Consider the following 20393-nt stretch of genomic DNA (forward strand, 5'->3'; position numbering starts at 1 on the left):
TATTACTGTTAGGTTCGACACATAATGTCACATAAAGCTTTTTAGAGTAGATCGAAAATTTTGAATTTAATTCTTATGAATAGAATCAAATTCATATTTATAAGAATCAAAATCAAAGTTCCTGAATATACTAATACACATACAAACCGCACAAACCGCTGCAAAAGGGCAAACAGAACTACAATTAAATACCACTATTATTGTTAGTGGTCACTAAGCGCGACGATAATAATTTCAATTCTCGTTTACTTTTAACAAAAAAACAGAATAACCTTGTTTAAAAAAGAAAATTATAGTTGACACTTCAAAAATCTAATTTCACACTCTTCGTTTTTTAAAACTAAAAAATTAGAATACACAATTAAAATTTTGAAGGCCAAGAAAACCCACATATAAACACCACAGGGACAGGGAGGTAATTATGTCGCAAGCGAATCTATTGCTGCCACGCGCAATGATGTTTCTGCCGTCCGCGGAAACTTCCAGAAACTTGTTCAAAACGCAACGTAGAGCGGCACGAAATGACGGAACTACCTGGCGCGAGTTTCCCACGGTTTTGCCTTTAGATCCCAGAGAGACAAATCTGGGAAGAAGAGAAGACATAAAAAATCCCACCGATGGCTTCGCAAATTCTGGCAGCGGCAGCCGAGAGGATCGGACCGGCGGCGAGGCGACAGGCCGTGAGCTTGACGGACGCGGCGTCGAATCGGATAAGGCAGCTCCTAGAGCAGCGCCGGCGGCAATATCTTAAACTCGGCGTCAAGGCTCGCGGCTGCAACGGCTTGTCCTACACTCTCAATTACGCAGGTGCGGCGCCGTTTCGATCCTGATCGTGAAGTTTCTTCTTTTTCTTGAATTTTGTTGAGTTGAATTGTGAATGTCGTAAATTAATTTGCTCCGATTTGCTCATTTGTAGATGATAAGGGGAAGTTTGACGAATTGGTGGAGGATAAAGGTGTGAAGATTTTGATCGATCCGAAGGCTCTGATGCACGTCCTAGGAACGAAGATGGATTTTATAGATGATAAACTCAGGTAAATCTTCTCTTCCTCTTTTTTTCCCCAATTTTTTCTCTTTTTTTGGTGGATTTGTGGGAAAATTATTAGCATGTTTGGCTTCTGAGAAATTGTTTGGTTTTGATTTGAATTGGGGGTGTGTAAATTTTTGGTTTTTGTTTGGTAGAGAAAATGAACTTTTGCTGTGTTAGAAGTGGAATAGGCTTTTTTGTATTTATTTCCAGTGTCAATTTGATGTTAGGATGCTAAACTTGTGTATCTTAAGGATAATAGGTCTTCGAATTTCGGGTTGAATTCCGGAGAATATATGAGTTTTCACCTTGAGATGAACCAAGAGTCTTGGGGCCTGTTTTGGATTGCTTCTGGAAAGAGCCAAAACTGCTTTCTGGCAACCAAAAATGCTTTTAATTAGGTTGGCAGAAAAACTAAAAGCGTTTTTTTGGTTGTGGAAGCACTTTCAGTGCTTTTACTTATGAGAAGTAATCTCAATTGAGCTCTTGCAACCGTATGACATTCAGTAAGCTGATGTGCTGCAACTGACTATTTTGTGGGGGGTGGGCATTTTCATAGTTATGGTGGGTATTTGCTATTTTATCAACTCTAACATCGTCCCAACGAAGCCTCTGTTGCCTTGTACAATACCTAGACTGGTGCTGCTTAGCACTGATATTATCAACATCAGCTTTAGGTCTCCACCCTCCTTACCTAGATATTAAATTGCCCATAATGTCACCTTCCATTCCTGTCCTCACAACTATGGCATGACCATTTCATTAAGACTGACAGAGGACCATGATTTTAGGGTTCATCACCTCCACTGCTGCCATTAGTACTTCAACCTCTGTTTACTGTTGCATGCATGTGTTGTGCGCATTCAATGGGAATGTGCATGTTAAAAGGGTGGCTTCCATGCACGTGTTAGGAGAGATTATGGTACATGTGTATCCATTTTTACCTGAGCAGAAACCAAACCATGAAGAAAGATGGTCTGCTAATTTTCTTTTGCTTGCGTATTTTTTTTGGGTATATTTGCTTGCCTTGTTACTCCATGAACAAGTACTTAAAATTGGGAATCTTGACACCTTTGTTTCAAAAAAGCTGCTGAATGGCATGGTATTTAGGTCACTCGTTGATCAGATAAAAAGTTTTTAAATTCAACTGCCGTGGGTACTGATGTCTCCTTTTCATTTGTTGGTGGTGCATTGATACAATCAGGATATGCCCTTGGCTCCACAACTTTCTTGCTTATGCCTTCAGTCACCGTTGTCTTCCTGCTTTTCCTCACGCGTAATTTATCTACTTTGGCAGGTCTGAGTTTGTATTTATCAATCCCAACTCTAAAGGACAGTGTGGTTGCGGGGAATCGTTCATGACAACAGGCAGTAGCGGAGCTACGAAGAAGGTTTAAAGAATCGTATGGCCAGCTAGTGACGAACCAAGACTTTCACTGACTAATTATTTGTGTTGGTGCCGGCGTGAGCCATTGTAGTCTGTGCTAACTCGGGTCTGAAGTTGGCATTCTTCTGTAAAGATGATTCCAATTTTGTTTGGGAGAACACATTGTATATCTATAAAATTTTGTGCTTCTTGAAATTGTATGAACTTTTGTAATGTCAACATGTAAAAGCTGCTGACTTGTGGAAATTGCGTTGACGAGATTATCATTTTTCACTTATAAGTGAGAGGTTGTATGTTCGAATTTCATGACTAGCATGTTTGATCTCTTACCTCTTAGTGTAGATATATCACTATATAAAATGAGTTATGGATCTTAGATATATCACTATATAAAATGAGTTATGGATCTTACTCCGGTTTTTCAGATGGGGTTATAGTTTTCACTCTTGAGGGATTTTGTTTTTCATTGATATGAGCCATATCGTGTACTGGAAAATTGAACACAAAACCTCGAGTACGAAAGTGAATTTTCTTAATCATTTGAGCTACAATTGATTTTTTGAGCCACTACGTTTTTCTGATTCTCAAACAATCTCACTTATAGTAGTCTACCTTTGTCGACACTCAACATTTTTTCCAATTGAGGTAGGAATTAGCATGCATGTAATGGGGACTCAGATAGGAGAGAGATTTTTGAGTATGCTCGGAACATGAGACGGTAAATCATATGTTATTATACAATTAAATAGACACATGAAAAAAAAAAAAAATTTCCTCCAATTATATAAGATATATGATTAACGACTTCGTGTTCTGAACACATTGAAAAATTTTCTCCAGACCTCATCTTGTTAGAGGATTGGATTGGGAAACAAAAAAAATTCCAACTAATTGGAAATCAAATTTCCATTTTCTTACGTGCGCAATTACTCTCCACTTTTCCACACGTGGTAGAGAAGACCTTCCTTCCCCTGTCCTCATCACAGACTCTTATTCTTCCCCAAAGGTCTCGTCTTTCAGACCAAGCAAGCAGGTTTTGGTTGGTTCGTCTCTCCATTCGTTTGTCCAGAACCATTGAATTCCGCATTCAACGATTGGGATGATAATCCCAATGACACTTGGCACTTTCGGGTTTTGATTTGCTTCCACAGGTAAGCCTGCTCTGGTTTTCTCAATGTGTTCATCCATTTGATTATCTTTTGTGTTACGTTAATTTTTGTTTAATTTTATTTTTATAGGTTTATGGGTTCTATGTGTTTTTGCTCGATTTAGTATGTTGATGCTAAGCTGTTGAAATTTGTTTGAATGATTGAATTGGGTTTATGTTATTGAGTTTGTTTGGATTCTTGTTATTGAATAGATATTGATCCAGTTCAAAATCTGCCAACTTTTGAATTGTTGACTTATCTGTAATGCCCAAAATACTGGATTTTTTCAGTTTCTAGTAGCTAATCTTCGCCTTCCATGCTTAATTGTAGTGACAATTACTGATTGATTATTGGAAGTCCAAAATATTGATCTGAATTTTTACATGTATAGATGACGTCGTGAATTATCTCGAAAAGATGGGAGATTGGTGTTTGGCATTGATGGTTCTTGGTTTTTCTTATCTTTTGTGAAAAACCCAGATGGAAGGTTTGACATTTCTGGATGGCTAATTGTGTGGTGTTGGTTTTTAATCTTCATGGGGTACATTGAATTTTGAGAACAAGAGCTTCCCTCGGTTTTTGTTAGTTTTTTGTGTATATGGAGCACCTTCCAGTTGAAGTCATAGGCAACATACTATCCCGGCTTAAAGCTGCCCGAGATGTGGTGATTGCATCTGCGACTTGTAAGAAATGGAGAGAGGCTTGGCGCAATCACCTCCACACTCTTTCTTTTAATTCCGATGATTGGTCCATCTATCATGATCTGACAACAAGTAGATTGGAAATTCTTATAACTCAAACAATTTTCCAAACTACATCATTGCAGTGTTTATCAATTTTAATGGATGATGTTGATGAATTTTCAGCTGCCCCAGTGATTGCTTGGCTCATGTATACCCGGGATACCTTGCGGCAACTGCATTATAATGTGAGGACTACTCCGATTGTGAATATCATTGAGAAATGCAGTCGGCAGAAGCTTGAAGTCTTGGCATTGGCTTATAATTCTGTAACAGGTGTTGAACCCAGTTATGAGAAATTTCCATGCTTGAAGTCACTTTCACTAAGTTATGTCAGTATCTCAGCATGGGATTTGAGCCTTTTGCTTACTGCATGTCCAAAACTTCAGAATTTGGCTCTTATTAATCCTGATATTGCCATGTCGGATGCACAGGCAACCATGGAACTTAATAGTCCTTCTCTTAAAGATATCTATGTGGAAGCTGTCGGTTTGGATAAGTTCATACTCGAGGCTGATAGCATTGAGAATCTGCACCTGAAAGATTGTACCCTCGAGCTTTTTGAGCTTATTGGTAAGGGGTCACTGAGAGTTTTGAAGATTGATGATGTTAGTGTCCTCCATCTTGATATTGGTGATAACACAGAGAATCTTCAGATTGTGGATGTTAGCAGCTTCACTATCATGTGGCCAAAGTTCTATAACATGATCTCAAAATCGTCAAATTTAAAGAGGCTTCGGCTCTGGGGTGTTGTATTTGATGATGAGGATGGGGTTGTGGATTTGGAGACTGTTTCTTCTTGCTTCCCTCAGTTAAGCCACTTATCATTAAGTTATGACTTAAAAGATGTTTGTGGCTTGCAGGGGTCATCACATTTGGAGAACGTGGTTGTGTTAGAACTTGGATGGACTATAATCAGTGAGCTCTTCTCAGACTGGGTAGCTGGATTTCTAGAAAGATGCCCTAATTTGAAGAAGTTAGTCATTTTTGGGGTAGTTTCAGAAGCCAAATCCCATGAAGAGTGCCGAGTTTTAGCAAGCTTCACCTCTTCCATTGTCCGGCTGATGAGAAAATATCTGCATGTAGAGGTACAATTCAATTATGAATAGAAGACTAGAAGTCCTGCTGACTGCATTGATGCCTGTTGAAATATTTGTTGAGCGTGATTGTACAATAAGGTACATGGCAGAACTTCATTATTCCTATCATCCTCATAAAAATATGAAAGGGGAAGCCCCTTATTTTCCGTACAAGATTATGCGTGCTGAGCAAATGTAAATTTACATATTGTTTTGAAAATCAATTTTGTCTGTTTATTTCAGGCTTGTGTTTGATTCATAATATTCAAAGGAAAATTTTCATATACTGAAGATTATTTTGTTTTAGCTTATGCGCTTTGTTTTCAATTTGTTAGGTACTGTCCTTGATAATATTCCATTGTATTTCACCATGTCTTTGTTTTTGTAGTGCGGTTAATTTTGGGATAATTTTGGGTTGAAGCCGCTTATGGTACTTCTATATGACTACCAGACTGAATATGGTGCATGGGTTTGGTATCATTTATCACCCCCTTGCTTGAACAGGTGAGCTCCTCTACTTCCACAATTCAATGGATTATGGCATTATTTCAAGTTTTAACTGATTGTAAGATGACTGAATTAGTGTATGCTTAAATTCTAGGGATGAACATCAACATGTTGAGGCATTTTTATGTTCTCCAACACAAATGTAGGGTCGAGTTGTAATCAACGTCGATGAAAAGTTTACTTCATTACCTGTTTAGTCGAGATTAGATTAGAGATTTTTCATGCTTTGTGGATTGATTTTGTACATCTACTCCTTTGCTAGATGAGAATAACCATTTGTTTAAATAAAACTTTGGAATTACATCCTTAATTTATTCCTCACATCAGCTTGAGCAAGGATCAACCTCATGACATCTTTGACTAGTTTACCTCCTCTCACTGCACACATTATTGCTCAAGAATATAGCTAACCGTCAACAAAAATTAAGCACTGCTTGAACTCCCCATAGTACAGTAGCCAAATATGTTATATTCATTTCGAACTGTAGCCCCAACTTTCGTCGACCGCCCATCAGTATTTAGGTTAAAAGAACCTGTGGCGGCTTCTCCCACCTGCAGCAACTGAGTGTTCCTCTCTGCACTTAGAGCCCTAGTGAGGCTTCACTGCCATTACATATTCCGCTCTGCACTTAGATCTTTACATGTTTCTTTCACTTCTCTGTATGACTACGTTAAAACGCGTCCTGTTATTATGATTTTTTGCACTGTACCGTACATCTCAGGGCTCTGTGTAGTCTACAGGATCTGTTAAGATATGAACATTCCTGCACATTGTGGCCTTGAAAAAGCACAAGCGGATGTTTCATTAGGACTTAAAGGAACCTGCAGCTTGCAGTCTATTCTACTAGATGGGTACCTGGTTGTCTTGGAATTCATTTACCCAGCTCTTTCCCGAAGAGCAAGCTGCACACCGATACTATAAACGGCTGTAGCAGTTTCCAAATTAAACTGGGAAAAGTCACTTTCCTCAAACACCACCAACCGCTGCCCTTAAAGAACTGCATACAAAATGCTCGTGTTCTGGTGGCCTTGGTAAAATGGTGCCAAAGTTAAATTCACCATAGCAAACCTGTTCTTTTCTATAGTTAGCAATGACTTGAGTGCAAGGTTGTAGTTGAGAGTAATGTTTCTGGTGTCGGTGTCGGTGGAGCTGAATTGGGTCAGAGAGGCGGTGGTGATGGTGACTTTGGGCTCATCGGAAGTTAAGATGTAGCAGATAATGGGTTAGGCAGAGAAAGGTGTTGCAGAGTAGGCAGAGAAAGGTGTTGCACAACCTCCTCCAGACATGGCTGAGAGAAAAAAGAAGCAAGTGCAGTGAGAGATGGAAAAGTATACAGCACAATAAAGGGTACTTTTTGGCTTTGTCTAATTTAAATGATTAAATAGTGGAACTTCCAAGGAACTTTTTTGGGTTAGGGGGAATTTCCAAAGTTACTGATTGGAACTAGTTTCCAGCCCCTTAGCTGGTTTCCATTTGTTGCGAATCTGCGTAGTCAAGTCGGTTAGAGCGGTGTACTTCCCTTCTACAAGCAAGTTTGAAGCCTCTTTCCGTAGTATGAAAAATTGCATAAATGTAGCCACGGGCCTTTTGAGAGTGCTTATGTAGGAAGTAATGCTCGGAAGTACTTTTGCTGGAGTTGCTTTTGTTAGAAGCACATGTGTTTTTAAGTTTCTAAAAAATCAAGTGCTTCTTGAAAATGCACTTAGAAGCAATTCTAGAGGAAGCTGCTGAGTTAAAAAATTATCACAATTAATCATACAAGAATTTATCAACGACAATTTGATACATCAAGGATGAGTTTGTTGAAAAAGGGTCATATTTTTTGGATCGAAAATCGCAAATCCGTGGCTTGTCTCTAGGATTGGCGAAGGACATGAACATTCCTGCACTTTGTGGGATTGAAACCACTCACGGATGTGTTGTTAGAACTCACAGGAACCTTCAGCTTGCAGTCGATGTTGCTAGAACCGTAATCTGATGTCTTGACCTTGCCGTACCTGGCTTTTACCCGAAGATAAATCTCCACATCAATACTATAAACACCGGCAGCAGTCTCCGAGTTAAACTGAGAAAGGTCGTGTTCCCCAAATGCCACCAACTGCTGACCTTCAACGAGTACATGGTTTAAATTGGTCGTGTTCTTGCGGCCTTGGTAAAATGGCTCCAAAGGCAAGGTCACATTAGCGAACCTCTTTTTTCTGTAGTTGGCAAAGACTTGGATGCGGCGGTAGTATATGCCAACCCTTTTGTTGGGGTTTCGGATGGTGACGTTGAGCGCGAGATTGTAGAAGAGAGTGTTGTCGGTGTTGGTGAAGTTGAATCGGCTTAGAGAGGCATTGGAGACGGTGACTTTAGGCTCTTTGGGAAGGAAGATCAACCAGAATATGAATGTGGTTAGGCACAGGCAAAGGAAGGCCTGCCCGACGAAGTAGAGGCAATGTGTGCCGCACTTTGGAGTCATTGCGTGAGAGAAAGAACAAGAAAAATGGTATGAGATGGAGTTGCATATGAGGTTTCATCTTGTATATAACACGAAAGGGTGGATTTCGGCTTTGTACATATGAAAAATCTTAATTACTAGCTAGTTAATTGACCGCTGCCAGCCATTGACAGAAAGGTATGTATATCTAGCAATTTACTTTGTTAAAAATGTCGAGAGGAACTTCCAAAGAGTCCTTCTGGTCTGGAGGAACTTCCGAGGTTGTTCAATCTGGGTGTCGCTAGTCGCCTAAAGAATCGAAATACCTTCTGTTTTGCTGATATAATTAGCTAAATTTCTTCTATGCAGAAGCACGTGGAGGAAGAGGGTTTTCGATGCTTGAAGTAGTTTCTGGTAGTTATGTTGGAAGCTGTGGGAGACTGCGATTTGAGAAGTAGTTGTGACGACTTGAGAGTTAGTTGTTATGAGAGACTGCACAATCAAAGACGTGAATGAAGGGTTGAGTTGAGGGAAAAGGTTTACGTGACAGCGATTTGAGAATTAGTTGTGATGACTTTTTGGTCCTTGGGAATAATATAACGTTGAGAAATTATTCAGTGTGTGTGACAGTAACGCTACTTCTGGAATTTGGTATCGTGTTTCGACGCCCTTCTGGGCCTCTCACTCTTCATGGTTAGTCGATGCTAACTAGGTTGGCTGTTCGAATACTCGTCGTTTCACTTCTGGGTACTTGTCTTTTCATGGACCTAATCTTATTTCTTGAAGCTCAACTAAGCAGCCCACTGTCTCCCATTCTAGTGCGGAGTTTGAGTACCGTGCTCTAGCTCATGCATGTGCCGAGTCCATTTGGCTTTCCTATCTCTTGTATGAGCTTCGTCATCCAGCACAACCACCGATTTTCCTCTTTTGCTAGAATTTGAGCACTACTTATATGGCAACCAATCCTGTTTTTCATGCTTCAACCAATCATATTGAATTAGACTATTGCTTTTTCACATAATACGTTTAACTTATATGTCACTCCTAAGGTTCATTTTATTCCATTCATTGATCAGCCCGCTGATGTTCTTACAAAAGGTCTTTCCAAGCACTGTTTTATACTCTTGCGTTCCAAACTCATTTTTGTAACGTCGCCGAGTTTAGAATAGGAGAATCCGGTTAGGATTTTTCTACATATTGGGCTAGGTTTAGTTGTATGTCCTGTGAGCTTAGGTTTCTTGTAAGGGATAATGATGTTAATTGTACGCCAAGTCATGAATGTGTATATAAGTGTACTACTATACATCCATGAAAACCATCTACTTATACGAATTCTACGATCAATTGGTTGAGAAAAACCTAGATATAATAGTATGGTGGCGATGTCAATCAGACAGCTGGTCTAGTTGTTTATAAGAAGTTAAAATTAATAAGCAAATATCCTAAATCTATTGTTGTATTAAAAACAAGGGTAAATCTCCGTTTACTATCTTCAAGTTTCGTGGTTTTCAATCTTTGGTACATGAAGTTTTTTTCCGTTCCAGAGTCATACCTAAAGTGTTAATTTTGCGACAATTTCATACATCCGTTAGTTTGATTATTAAGTCTCTCGTTAACTGATGACGTGGTACCCATGTGGACAATGACTGGACGCCACGTGTCATTAAAGGCCTACGTGATCATTAAAAATAAAAATAAAAACATTTTTTTATCCAAAAAAAAAATAAAAAATCTCTTTTGTTGCTCGTCTTCCTCCCAAAGGAAGTTCAATCCGCCCATTCGTCCCTAATCCCCTCCTCCCTTCTCTCCTCTGCCTCCCACCCAACCTTCCCTTCCTACCTCACCCTCTCGCCACCTCTTCTTCCAGATTAGCCGGACCCACCTTTCCTCATCAAATCACCACCATGAGCTTCCAATTAGCTTTCCTCCTCGTCAAATAGCCGAACCCACATTTCCTCGTCGCCAACGTTGACAGATCTACGGTCGCATTTGAGGGCGAGCTTGGTGACGGTGCAGTAGAGCACACAACCGTCACAGCAGAATTCCAGACTAAATGGGGGTGCTTAGAGAGGTGGTGGTGTCCTTTGCGGTGTCGACGGGACAACGTTGTGCTAGGCCTACAACGAGAAGGTTCACAAAGTGAACAAGCTCACGAGTTCTTCTGTCCTCCCACATGCCCAATTTTGAGTTTATGATTGGCAGAAGTTGTTGGGTAATTGAATTTTGTTTGAATTTTTAGTTTGATTTGCAGGTGGCGGTTGGGTAATTGGGTTTTGCTTGAATTTTTCAGTTTGAAGTAGGATTTGCAGGAGGCAGTTGTGAGGCCTAGAAGATTTAGCTTTTGGTAATTTTAATTTTGGATTCCGGCAATTGGGTTTTGCTTTTGTAATCAAATTATTGGATGTTCTTGAAGGAGATCCAAAGTTTGTGTAAGAACTGTTGAAGTTTATGGATGGAGTGTTTAATTTCTGGGTTTAGTTTTGAAGTACGAAGAAGAAGGAAGAAAAACTGAAACTCTCTGGAAAAGAAAAAGGAAGTCTTGCTGTTTGTTGTCTTTCTCTCATAATCAAAAGTTGCGGCTGCTCTGTTTCTTTCCAGAGCATAAAACCAACATTCCCTTTTCATTCTTTTAAGTACTACATCCAATCTTAGCCGTACATAGTAGGTCATCAATATGATGATGACACATGGCTATTACAATGACATATGAGACCTTCAAAAGTAAATGGATCCAGAACCTAAACTTGTCATATAAGACAATACAAAGACAATTAAGGAAATCTGAAAACAACTTAACTATCAACATTCCCTCTTAAGTTGTTAACTGATTTCACACTAAGGAGATCTCTGAGAAAACAAAAACGAGCTTTAGGAAGAGCCTTAGTGAAAATATCAGCAAGCTGGTCTTCACTCTTGCAGTACATGATGTCAATCACATTTTGCTGCAGAGCTTCTCTGATAAAATGGTACCTTCTATTTATGTGTTTCGATTTTTGATGGAAGACTGGATTTTTAGTCATGGCTATAGCTGATGTGTTGTCACACATAAGTGGAGTAGCTTCTGCCTGCATTTCTCCAAAATCTTCTAACACAAATCTTAGCCAAATGGCTTGAGTTGTTGCTTCAGCTGCACTGACGTATTCGGCTTCTGCAGTTGAGAGAGCAACACTGTGTTGCTTCACAGAGGCCCAAGAAAACACACCACTTCCAAATGTGAATGCATATCCGGAAGTGCTCTTCATGTCATCCTCACACCCACTCCAATCACTATCACAATATCCTATAAGTGCAGCTTTCTTTCCCTTCTCAAACTCAATTCCAAAATCAATGGTCCCTTGTATATATCTTAGGACCCTTTTGGCAGTTCCAAGATGTTTCTTGGAGGGAGAGTGCATAAATCTTGCCAACAGTGATGCAGCAAACATAATGTCAGGCCTAGTGGCAGTTAGATATAGCAAGCTGCCCACAATCTGCCTGTAAACTCCTTCATCAGTGGATTCACTTCCATCATTCCTGCAAAGTTTTTCAGTTGTAGCCAGTGGTGTGCTCACTGGTTTACAGTTCTGCAAGCCAAACTTGTCTAGCAGAGTTAGAGCATATTTCTTTTGCCCAATGAAGATCCCTTTTTCACTTTGCAGAATCCCCATGCCAAGAAAATGGTGCAGCAGTCCCAAGTCTGTCATTTCATACCTGTTCATCATGTCAAACTTGAATTCTGACATCAATTCTTCACTGCTGCCAGTGTAAACTATATCATCCACATAGATTGAGATGATTATAGTTTCAGTACCATTTCTTACCTTAACATAAAGTGTAGGTTCACTGGGGCTCCTCTTAAATCCACATAAGATGAGATATGCATCAATTTCTTCGTACCAGGCCCTTGGTGCTTGTTTCAGGCCATATAATGCCTTCCTTAACTTATAAACCTTTTCTTCTGCATTCTGAATTACAAACCCTTCAGGTTGGTCTACATAGACCTCTTCATGTAGAGTTCCATTTAAGAAGGCAGATTTGACATCAAGTTGGAACAATCTCCAACCTTTCTGGGCTGCAAGAGCTATTAGTGTCCTAATAGTATCCATCCTTGCTACCGGAGCGAAGGTCTCATTGAAATCCACTCCGGGCTTTTGAGAATATCCTTTTGCAACTAGTCTTGCCTTGTGTTTTTGTATAGAACCATCAAGATTGAGTTTGATCTTATATACCCATTTAACTCCAATGACCGGCTTGGATGTAGATCTGTCCACCAACTCCCAAGTTTCATTCTTTTCTATCATGGAGATCTCATTATCCATAGCTGCCTGCCATGCTTTATCTTTTGCAGCTTCTTGATAATTTTCTGGTTCTATGATACACATGTTGCACCTTGCATAGATATCAGTTAAGCTTCTTAGCCTAACCGGTGTAGAGGTAGGAGTTGCTGAATTCTGGACCCTTACGCTTGAATCTTGTGTTCCAGTAGTGTCTTCACTTTGTATTTGATCAGAAGCAAGTGCTGATTCCACTTGCTCAGTGATTCTATCATTGATCTCAACATTCAGTGGAACTGAAATAGGCATTTCCCTTTGTGTTTCCCAATTCCAAGCTAAGTTCTCATCAAAAATGACACTCCTAGACAATATTACTTTCTTGGAATGCAGGTCATACACTCTATACCCCTTCTCACATTTTCCATACCCAATGAAGATTCCCTTCGTTGCAGATTCCTCCAATTTGTGCCTGAGTTGACTAGGCACGTGATAGTAGCATATAGAACCAAAGACCCTCAAGTGCTTGACTCCTGGCTTCCTGCCACTAAAGGCTTCAAAAGGTGTTACTTCATGAAGTGATCTGGTAGGACATCGATTAAGAATGTAGACTGCAGTTGTTACTGCTTCACCCCAGAAATTATATGGTAAATGCTTCTCATGTATCATAGCCTTTGCCATCTCAACAATTGTCCTATTCTTCCTCTCAGCCACTCCATTTTGCTGAGGGGAATAGGCAATTGTGAGTTGTCTTTCCAAACCAACATCTTCACAAAATGTCAAAAACTCAGTGGAGGTGTATTCTCCCCCTCTATCACTCCTCAACTTCTTGATTTTGAATCCACTTTGTAGTTCTACCATGGCCTTAAACTTCTTGAAGATATTGAAAACTTCAGATTTCAGATTCATCAGGTATACCCAGCACATCCTGGTGTAATCATCAATAAAGGTTAGGAAGTATTTGTTACCTCCTATAGTAGAGACTTGCATTGGTCCACATACATCAGTATGGATCAATTCTAGAGGTACAGTGGCTCTCCATGCTTTCTCCTTGTCAAATACCTCTCTGTGAGCTTTACCCATAGCACACCCTTCACAAACTTTGGATGTATCTTTTATCTCAGGTAGCCCATAAACCATTTCCTTTTGTTGTAGAGATTTTAGACTTTGGAAATTCAGATGCCCAAATCTCCTATGCCAGTTCCAAGTGGTCTCTTCAACAGTTGCTCTTCTAGCTACTTCATTTCCATATTCAAGTGTCATAGGGAAACACCTATTGCTGGTCATTTGCACCCTTGCCAAGAGGTTCTCAAAGGTTTTGTCATCAAAGATATCCACTAGATAATCCCCAAATACCAAGAAGTACCCATGTTCAACCATTTGGCCTACACTCAAGAGGTTTTCATCTAGTCCTGGCACTAGCATGACCTCCTTTATGAATCTTTTTCCGTGTTTGGTGTCAATAACCAATGTTCCCTTTCCAACAGCTTGAACTAATTCACCAGTACCCATCTTAACTTTGGCTGTCACATTCCTGTTCACTTCAATCAAGAGGGATTCATGGCCAGTCATATGATTGCTACATGCACTATCCACATACCATACACTAGAATTTTTCACCACAGAGGCTGAGTGACAAGCATAAAACATAGTTCCCTCTTCCTCTACTTCATTTGCATAATTTGCTGCAGGTACAATTTTGCTTCTGCAGTCCTTTGCCAAGTGACCAAATCTGTCACATTTATGGCACTTGGGTTTTCCCTTAAACCAGCAGGTTCCATAATGTAGTTTGTTGCAGTGAACACAGGAAATCTTTGTTCCTTCACCTTGATTCTCCTTCTTTGGAACATTTGCATATTTTACATCCATTTTCTTGCCTTTGTTCTTCCAATTGTTCTTGAATTTTGAGCTACCCCCATATGAGGAACTTGGTCCTTCTCTGGGATTGATACTCAAGGATGAAAAAGCCTTCTCTGAACCATAGTCAGCATGCCTTTGTAGTCTTTGCTCATGTGACTTCAAGGAACCCACAACTTCTTGCACACTAATTGTATCTGTGTCTTTGGTTTCCTCTATAAGTTCTGCAATCGAATCATAGCTCCTAGGTAGACTAATCAAAAGCTTTTGTACAATTCTTTGATCAAAAATTTCTTCCCCATATGACCTCATTTGATTCACAAGCTCAAACAGTTTAGATACATACCCAGATAAAGAATCATCATCCTTCATTCTAAGATGTTCAAATTCCCTCCTAAGCCCTTGCAATTTCACAGATCTTACTTTCTTATCACCAACAAATTCTGATTTTAGAATATCCCAAGCAGCTTTGGAGGTTACCTGTTGAGCTATGCGAGGAAAGATATCATCTGAGACTGCATTTTGAATCAGTCCTAGTGCTTTTGCATCTTTGGTGACGTTGTCCTTCAGTGCTAGTTTTTCAGCTGCTGTAAGCTCTTTCTCATCCTCCTCATCTTTCTCAGGTTCTTCATACCCTTTTTCAACTAGTCTCCAGAGATCCTGCGAGATGAAGATCGTACGCAGCTTGATCATCCAGAAATCATAGTTACTTCCATTGAAAATGGGAGCTCGTAGCTCACCACCTCCGGCTCCGGCCATCTGAGACTAAACCGTCAGAGATTGGGGTATTTCGTTGATTTCCCCTTTTTCAGCTTTGCGATTTCACAACGCCCAGATTTAAATTCAAACCTGTGCTCTTGATACCATGTTGAAGTTTATGGATGGAGTGTTTAATTTCTGGGTTTAGTTTTGAAGTACGAAGAAGAAGGAAGAAAAACTGAAACTCTCTGGAAAAGAAAAAGGAAGTCTTGCTGTTTGTTGTCTTTCTCTCATAATCAAAAGTTGCGGCTGCTCTGTTTCTTTCCAGAGCATAAAACCAACATTCCCTTTTCATTCTTTTAAGTACTACATCCAATCTTAGCCGTACATAGTAGGTCATCAATATGATGATGACACATGGCTATTACAATGACATATGAGACCTTCAAAAGTAAATGGATCCAGAACCTAAACTTGTCATATAAGACAATACAAAGACAATTAAGGAAATCTGAAAACAACTTAACTATCAACAAGAACTCCTCGTGGTCTCTGCCGGTTTTGAGGTATTTGCAGGGAAAGGCTGAGACATTTGCAGGAAATTTAAGTACCCAAATGGGACGGAAAAACCTGAGAAAACAGATATGCCGACAGCTGGATCTATTGCGGCGGTGGTGAAGCCTCTACTTGTTCGCATTTCAATAAACCGTTGCTCAATTTTTTGAAAATTGAAAGATTTTGGTGATTTGGGTGGGTGGAGTCAAAGATTGAGGGGGAAGGGTGGATGTATGAGGAGTCGAAGAGGAGAGGAGATGAGGGTTTGGTGGGTTGGTGCAGAGGAGAGAATGGAGGGATAAGGGAGGAAGGGAAGGTCGGGGGAGGTAGAAGACGACCAAAATTTTTTTTTTTTAAGTTTTAATTTCCACGTGGACCTCTTAATGACATGTGGCGTCCAATCATTGTACACATGGGTGTCACGTCATCAGTTAATGGAAGACTTAACAGCCAGATTAACGGATGTATTGAGAATGTCCCAAAATTAACACTTTAAGTATGACTCTGAAACAAAAAAACCTTCATATATCAAATGTTGAAAACCACGAAACTTGAAGGTACTAAACTAAGATTTACCCTAAAAACATATAAACAGATATCATACAGAAAATAGGGCATCCCGAAGCTCAAAACATTCAATGGTTTTTTTTAAATGAAAACTAATGTAGGTAACTTGAAAATTTTGAGTTTTAATGATAAAGACAAAATAAAAGAGTAAAGTGAATAGTACCATGCTTGACTTTTTAGTGTAAAAATGTGATTTTTTGTTAAAATGAACAGTACCGTGAACTTTTCGTTAAAACACTATTTTTTGTTAGTATATAAGCTCAAAGTCAACGTGAAGCGTGTTTTGTGAGTGATCTATATACGTGAGTTTGCAGGATTATTGAAGAAATTAGTTCATGTAGCTTCCAAGTCGCTGACTTTTGAAATGTTCCACCATTTCTACGATCCCCACATAACAAAAAGAATTAAAGATTTCAACAAATTGAAATATTGTACCACTGACTGTTGTATACAGATATATATGTATTGAAGGAGGCTACAAGCCTACATCTATTACAATTTACATGCATGTATGAATGTACGCATGCTAATATATATTGACTGATTCTTAAAGTTATTGGAATTTCAAAAAGATTGTGTCAATGCTGAATCAAGTGGTTTTCGATATATAGTTGTGAGAATGTATTTTAGTTATTCATCAAACAATCACGCAAAACGATAGAGTAGTTTTTGAAGGTCGTTAAAGCTTTTCTCTTAAATAATATAGTACAGACAAATAAAAATATGTAACAAGTTCTTTAAAAATAGTAAGAAACTTTCATTTCCTTTTTTTTATACGATTGAAAGCAAGGAAGGAAAAATCAAACATGAACCTCTAGTGTAAGAATAAATATTCTTAATCAACTAAATTATAACACACCAGTAACGAAAATTACCTTTTTGAACGTATGCATATTGGCAAAAGGCATATATAGCTGTGTGAAAAAAAAAATGCTACTAATTAAGAGAGCTATCAGCATATCATTGTGTGTGTTACACCACACTGCATGGCGATCGACGTGATGTATGGAATCCACAAAAAAGTTGTTCCTAGCTAGAATGAAGTGTAAGGGAAATAAAAACCCTTTTCTTATAAATTTGAGAAACTAAAACACAATCCTCCAAACCATGCATGCACGTACATTACAAGACAAAAATCTAAGCCTTCTCACACTTGGCAACCTCAAATTTTACAGCAGATTTTCCGTTAGAATTCAAAGGGACCTTCAAGTTGCATGCCATCTTCATATTCTCATGAATCTTGATTGTAGCATACTTTGCCCAATGCTTGACCTTCAACTTCAAAACGATATCATAAACCGTACTAGTCTTCATCTTTGAAACCTCATCATTCGGAAGAGACATCTTTTGCTCCCCCTTGAACAATGCACTCACCGGATGCTTATCCTTGTGCTCTACCTCGAAGGGGTCGATATTAACGCTCATTAAACTGTCTTGCTTGTAAGAAGCAACGGCTTCGAATTTCTCGTAGTGGAAGTTCGACCTTTTATTAGGGTTTTCGACATTTATCGTGACCTCTAAGTTGAATTTGAGGATTTTATCGCTTGTCAAGTTGAATTGGGTCAGAGACGCATCAGTCACCTCGTACTTGATCCCACGTTTAGGGCTGTATTCGCGAACAACGATAACAGCGACGCCGAGGGCAATGACGAAAACTATCATGAGGATGCAACAAAAGCAGCAACATTTTTTCCAATTGCAAGCCATGGTTGATGAAGGAATATTATTTGTATTGCTTAATTACAGAAAGAGTGGAAGATTCTTTCTATATTTGCATCACCAGCACCAACCCCCTCAAAAGATTTTGTTCTTCAAGAGGGCTGGAAACTAGAGTGCGAGATTCTGAGTTCTCGTTGAATTCACACGTAGGCCACAGAGGAAAAGAGGGTATAAATGCCCGGTGTGGTGCCTTTATAATGGCTATTTATTAGGCAAGGATAATATGCAAAATTAGTAAATACATGCATTATATTTGTCTGTATTTTCGAAAACTCCGCGTTAATCTAGTGTTCGTAAATTTAAGAACACCAACTTTTGAGGCCAGCCGCACACAACTGAGTTTTGATTAATGTGGTTTAAAATTTTTGCAAAAATAATAAATAAAAAATGAAAAATTTCAAGCCAGGAATGTAACAATTACTAATTATTAAATGTTATATGAAGACTTAGATTTAGTCAAGTTAGTTAGAGTATTGTATTCTTTGTATTTCATTTCTGAGATGAATCTTCAAGTAGTTTCAAGGAATATCTCATTTTATCAAACAATTACTAGAATGTGATAGATTCTTTATTTCATATATCTCCATACTCATCTACATGAACCCAAGCAACACATTGTTGGCCATGCAAAGGAGTGAGGACTTTGATATGAAGTCAAAGTTTATATCTATAAGCACACGATATCCAATGATGCCTCAGGTCTAAGAACAACTTGCATAATACAATCCAAAGCTTTGTAACGTTTGACATGTGATAAACATCCATACGTTTAAGCTTCTCAGGCAGTCAGTGTTCAGTAAACTTGTTCAATAGACAAGCATTGTATATCCACCACATGTCCAACACGCGTAGCACGAGACCATGATAACTTTAATGTGATGTACACCGATCTTACTAGATAGTCAACATACCATTATATCAATAAGCACACGATATCCAATGATGCCTCAGGTCTAAGAACTACTTGCATACTACAATCCAAAGCTTTGTAACGTTTGACTGGTGATAAACATCCATACGTTTAAGCTTCCCAGGCAATCAGTGTTCAGTAAACTTGTTCAACAGACAAGCATTGTATATCCACCACATGTCAAACACGCGTAGCATGAGACCATGATAACTTTAATGCGATGTACACCGATCTTACCGGATAGTCAATGTTCATTTGACATTCTAAACGGCTAGGAACTTTGTTTAAGGATTTTTTATTTTCATTTTTATTTTTTATAAATTTTTTGTAGAACATTGCTTCCATATCTTAAATCTTACGATATTATCTCTATAATATAAAACCAATACTCGTGACCAATACTCGTGCATGAAGTTGTTACATAATATCTAATATTACAAAATTGATTAATATGGAGTTGTTACATAATATCTAATATTACAAAATTGGCTTTTAGAGCACAACTGCAACACTGCATTGATAGCAGGAGAGATTTTGCATGAGCTTATAAATAAGTTGAGCTACTCCAAATAATTGTTAATTGATTTTATGATGAAACCTCAACTTTTTGCATATTAATGGTCGTGGTTTGATATTAATTTTAAAATAATAAGAAGTAAGGAAAAAAGTAGTCATACCAATATAATAAAGAATTTTTTTTTCCTAATTTGGGAAACAAAAATTTCCTATATACCTTGTCTTGAAATGACAACCGATCGATACAAAAAAGATAATCTACTGTAAACTAAACGTGAAACAAATTTAATGGTCGGCCTTATCACATTTGGTGCTCTGAAAATTTTCAGCTGGTTTTCCGCTAGAACTCAATGGAACCTTCAAATAGCAAGCCATCTGGATCTAGCTCCTTCTCATCCTTGTACACAGCAATTTTGGTCCAATACTTAAAATAGATCTTCAACGTGATAACAAAAACTGTACTATTCCTAAAATTTGAAGCCTCCTCATTCGTAAGAGCCGTCACCGTTCGTAGTCCCTTGAACAATGGATTCAAATCGTACGTATCCCTGTGCGCTACCCCGAATGGTTCCAAAATACTTTTACTCAAACCCTGGTTCTTATAACTAGGAACGGCTTCAAAATGTTCATAGTGGAAGTCATTCCATTTGTTACGGTTTTGAACAGTCATGTTGAGGGACAGATTGTATAGGATGGTGTTGTTGGTTGCCGTCAGGTTGAATTGCGTCAGCGAAGCATCAGTGACCTGGTAAATTATCGATTTAGAAGGGCTGAATTGACGAACCGCGAAACAAGCCGTTAAGCTGAGAGCACCGAGTACTACAACAATGATGCAGAAACAGCAGCAACATTTTTTTAGCATGGATGGTAGAGATATAGAGAAAGGGGGGGGGGGGGGGGGGGGTGGTGAAGGAGATTTTTCGAATAATGCGAAACCAGGGTGCGAGATTATTGTTAAGGCCTTCTAGGTGTAAGAAGAGAGGGTGTAGGGTTACAGGTGCTGGTCGATCGT

General features: G+C 38.9%; 3 protein-coding genes and 2 pseudogenes across 15 annotated transcripts; 2 read left to right on the plus strand and 3 right to left on the minus strand.

Annotated features, from left to right (window-relative positions):
* The first annotated feature begins 522 nt into the window (after positions 1–522).
* On the plus strand, positions 523–2660 carry LOC137713483 (iron-sulfur assembly protein IscA-like 1, mitochondrial). Its single transcript, XM_068452783.2, has 3 exons — positions 523–807; positions 917–1034; positions 2325–2660. Exons 1-3 carry the CDS (start codon positions 618–620, stop codon positions 2422–2424), a joined length of 408 nt encoding a protein of 135 aa, XP_068308884.2. The 5' UTR covers positions 523–617; the 3' UTR covers positions 2425–2660.
* Positions 2661–3285: 625 nt separating this feature from the next.
* LOC137711951 (F-box/LRR-repeat protein At1g67190) lies at positions 3286–8925 on the plus strand. Of its 13 annotated transcripts, none has more exons than XR_015955832.1 (5): positions 3303–3565; positions 3954–4245; positions 4429–5480; positions 5770–5885; positions 5983–6198. XR_015955832.1 is itself a non-coding variant. In XM_088684543.1 (3 exons), the coding sequence occupies exons 2-3, from the start codon at positions 4161–4163 to the stop codon at positions 5409–5411; spliced, it is 1068 nt and encodes a 355-aa protein (XP_088540669.1). In that variant the 5' UTR covers positions 3302–3565; positions 3954–4160; the 3' UTR covers positions 5412–5687. The 13 variants fall into 13 exon arrangements, 4 of the variants coding, with proteins under 4 accessions (XP_088540669.1, XP_088540670.1, XP_088540668.1 ...); XR_015955835.1 differs by having other exon boundaries at positions 3304–3565; positions 4043–4309; XR_015955829.1 differs by having other exon boundaries at positions 3286–3565; positions 3954–5480.
* On the minus strand, positions 6288–7266 carry LOC148691468 (NDR1/HIN1-like protein 3; annotated as a pseudogene).
* Positions 7599–8380, minus strand: LOC137711952 (NDR1/HIN1-like protein 10 pseudogene; annotated as a pseudogene).
* Positions 8926–17373: 8448 nt separating the features above from the next.
* Positions 17374–17943, minus strand: LOC137711889 (NDR1/HIN1-like protein 3). The gene has a single exon (XM_068451045.2). It carries the CDS (start codon positions 17941–17943, stop codon positions 17374–17376), a length of 570 nt encoding a protein of 189 aa, XP_068307146.2.
* Positions 17944–20393: the final 2450 nt, after the last annotated feature.

The sequence above is a fragment of the Pyrus communis genome, chromosome 14 (genome assembly GCF_041283825.1).
Source record: "Pyrus communis isolate YQ-2024b chromosome 14, ASM4128382v1, whole genome shotgun sequence".
NCBI classification, from domain to species: Eukaryota; Viridiplantae; Streptophyta; class Magnoliopsida; order Rosales; family Rosaceae; genus Pyrus; species Pyrus communis.

Bases quoted from the DNA above. Each gene is read 5' to 3' on its own strand.
- LOC137713483 (XM_068452783.2), top strand. From the start codon at position 618: ATGGCTTCGCAAATTCTGGCAGCGGCAGCCGAGAGGATCGGACCGGCG. The intron at 808-916 runs GTGCGGCGCCGT...GCTCATTTGTAG, and splicing joins CTACACTCTCAATTACGCAG to ATGATAAGGGGAAGTTTGAC. The intron at 1,035-2,324 runs GTAAATCTTCTC...CTACTTTGGCAG, and splicing joins TTTATAGATGATAAACTCAG to GTCTGAGTTTGTATTTATCA.
- LOC137711951 (XM_088684542.1), top strand. From the start codon at position 4,161: ATGGAGCACCTTCCAGTTGAAGTCATAGGCAACATACTATCCCGGCTT.
- LOC137711889 (XM_068451045.2), bottom strand. From the start codon at position 17,943: ATGGCTTGCAATTGGAAAAAATGTTGCTGCTTTTGTTGCATCCTCATG.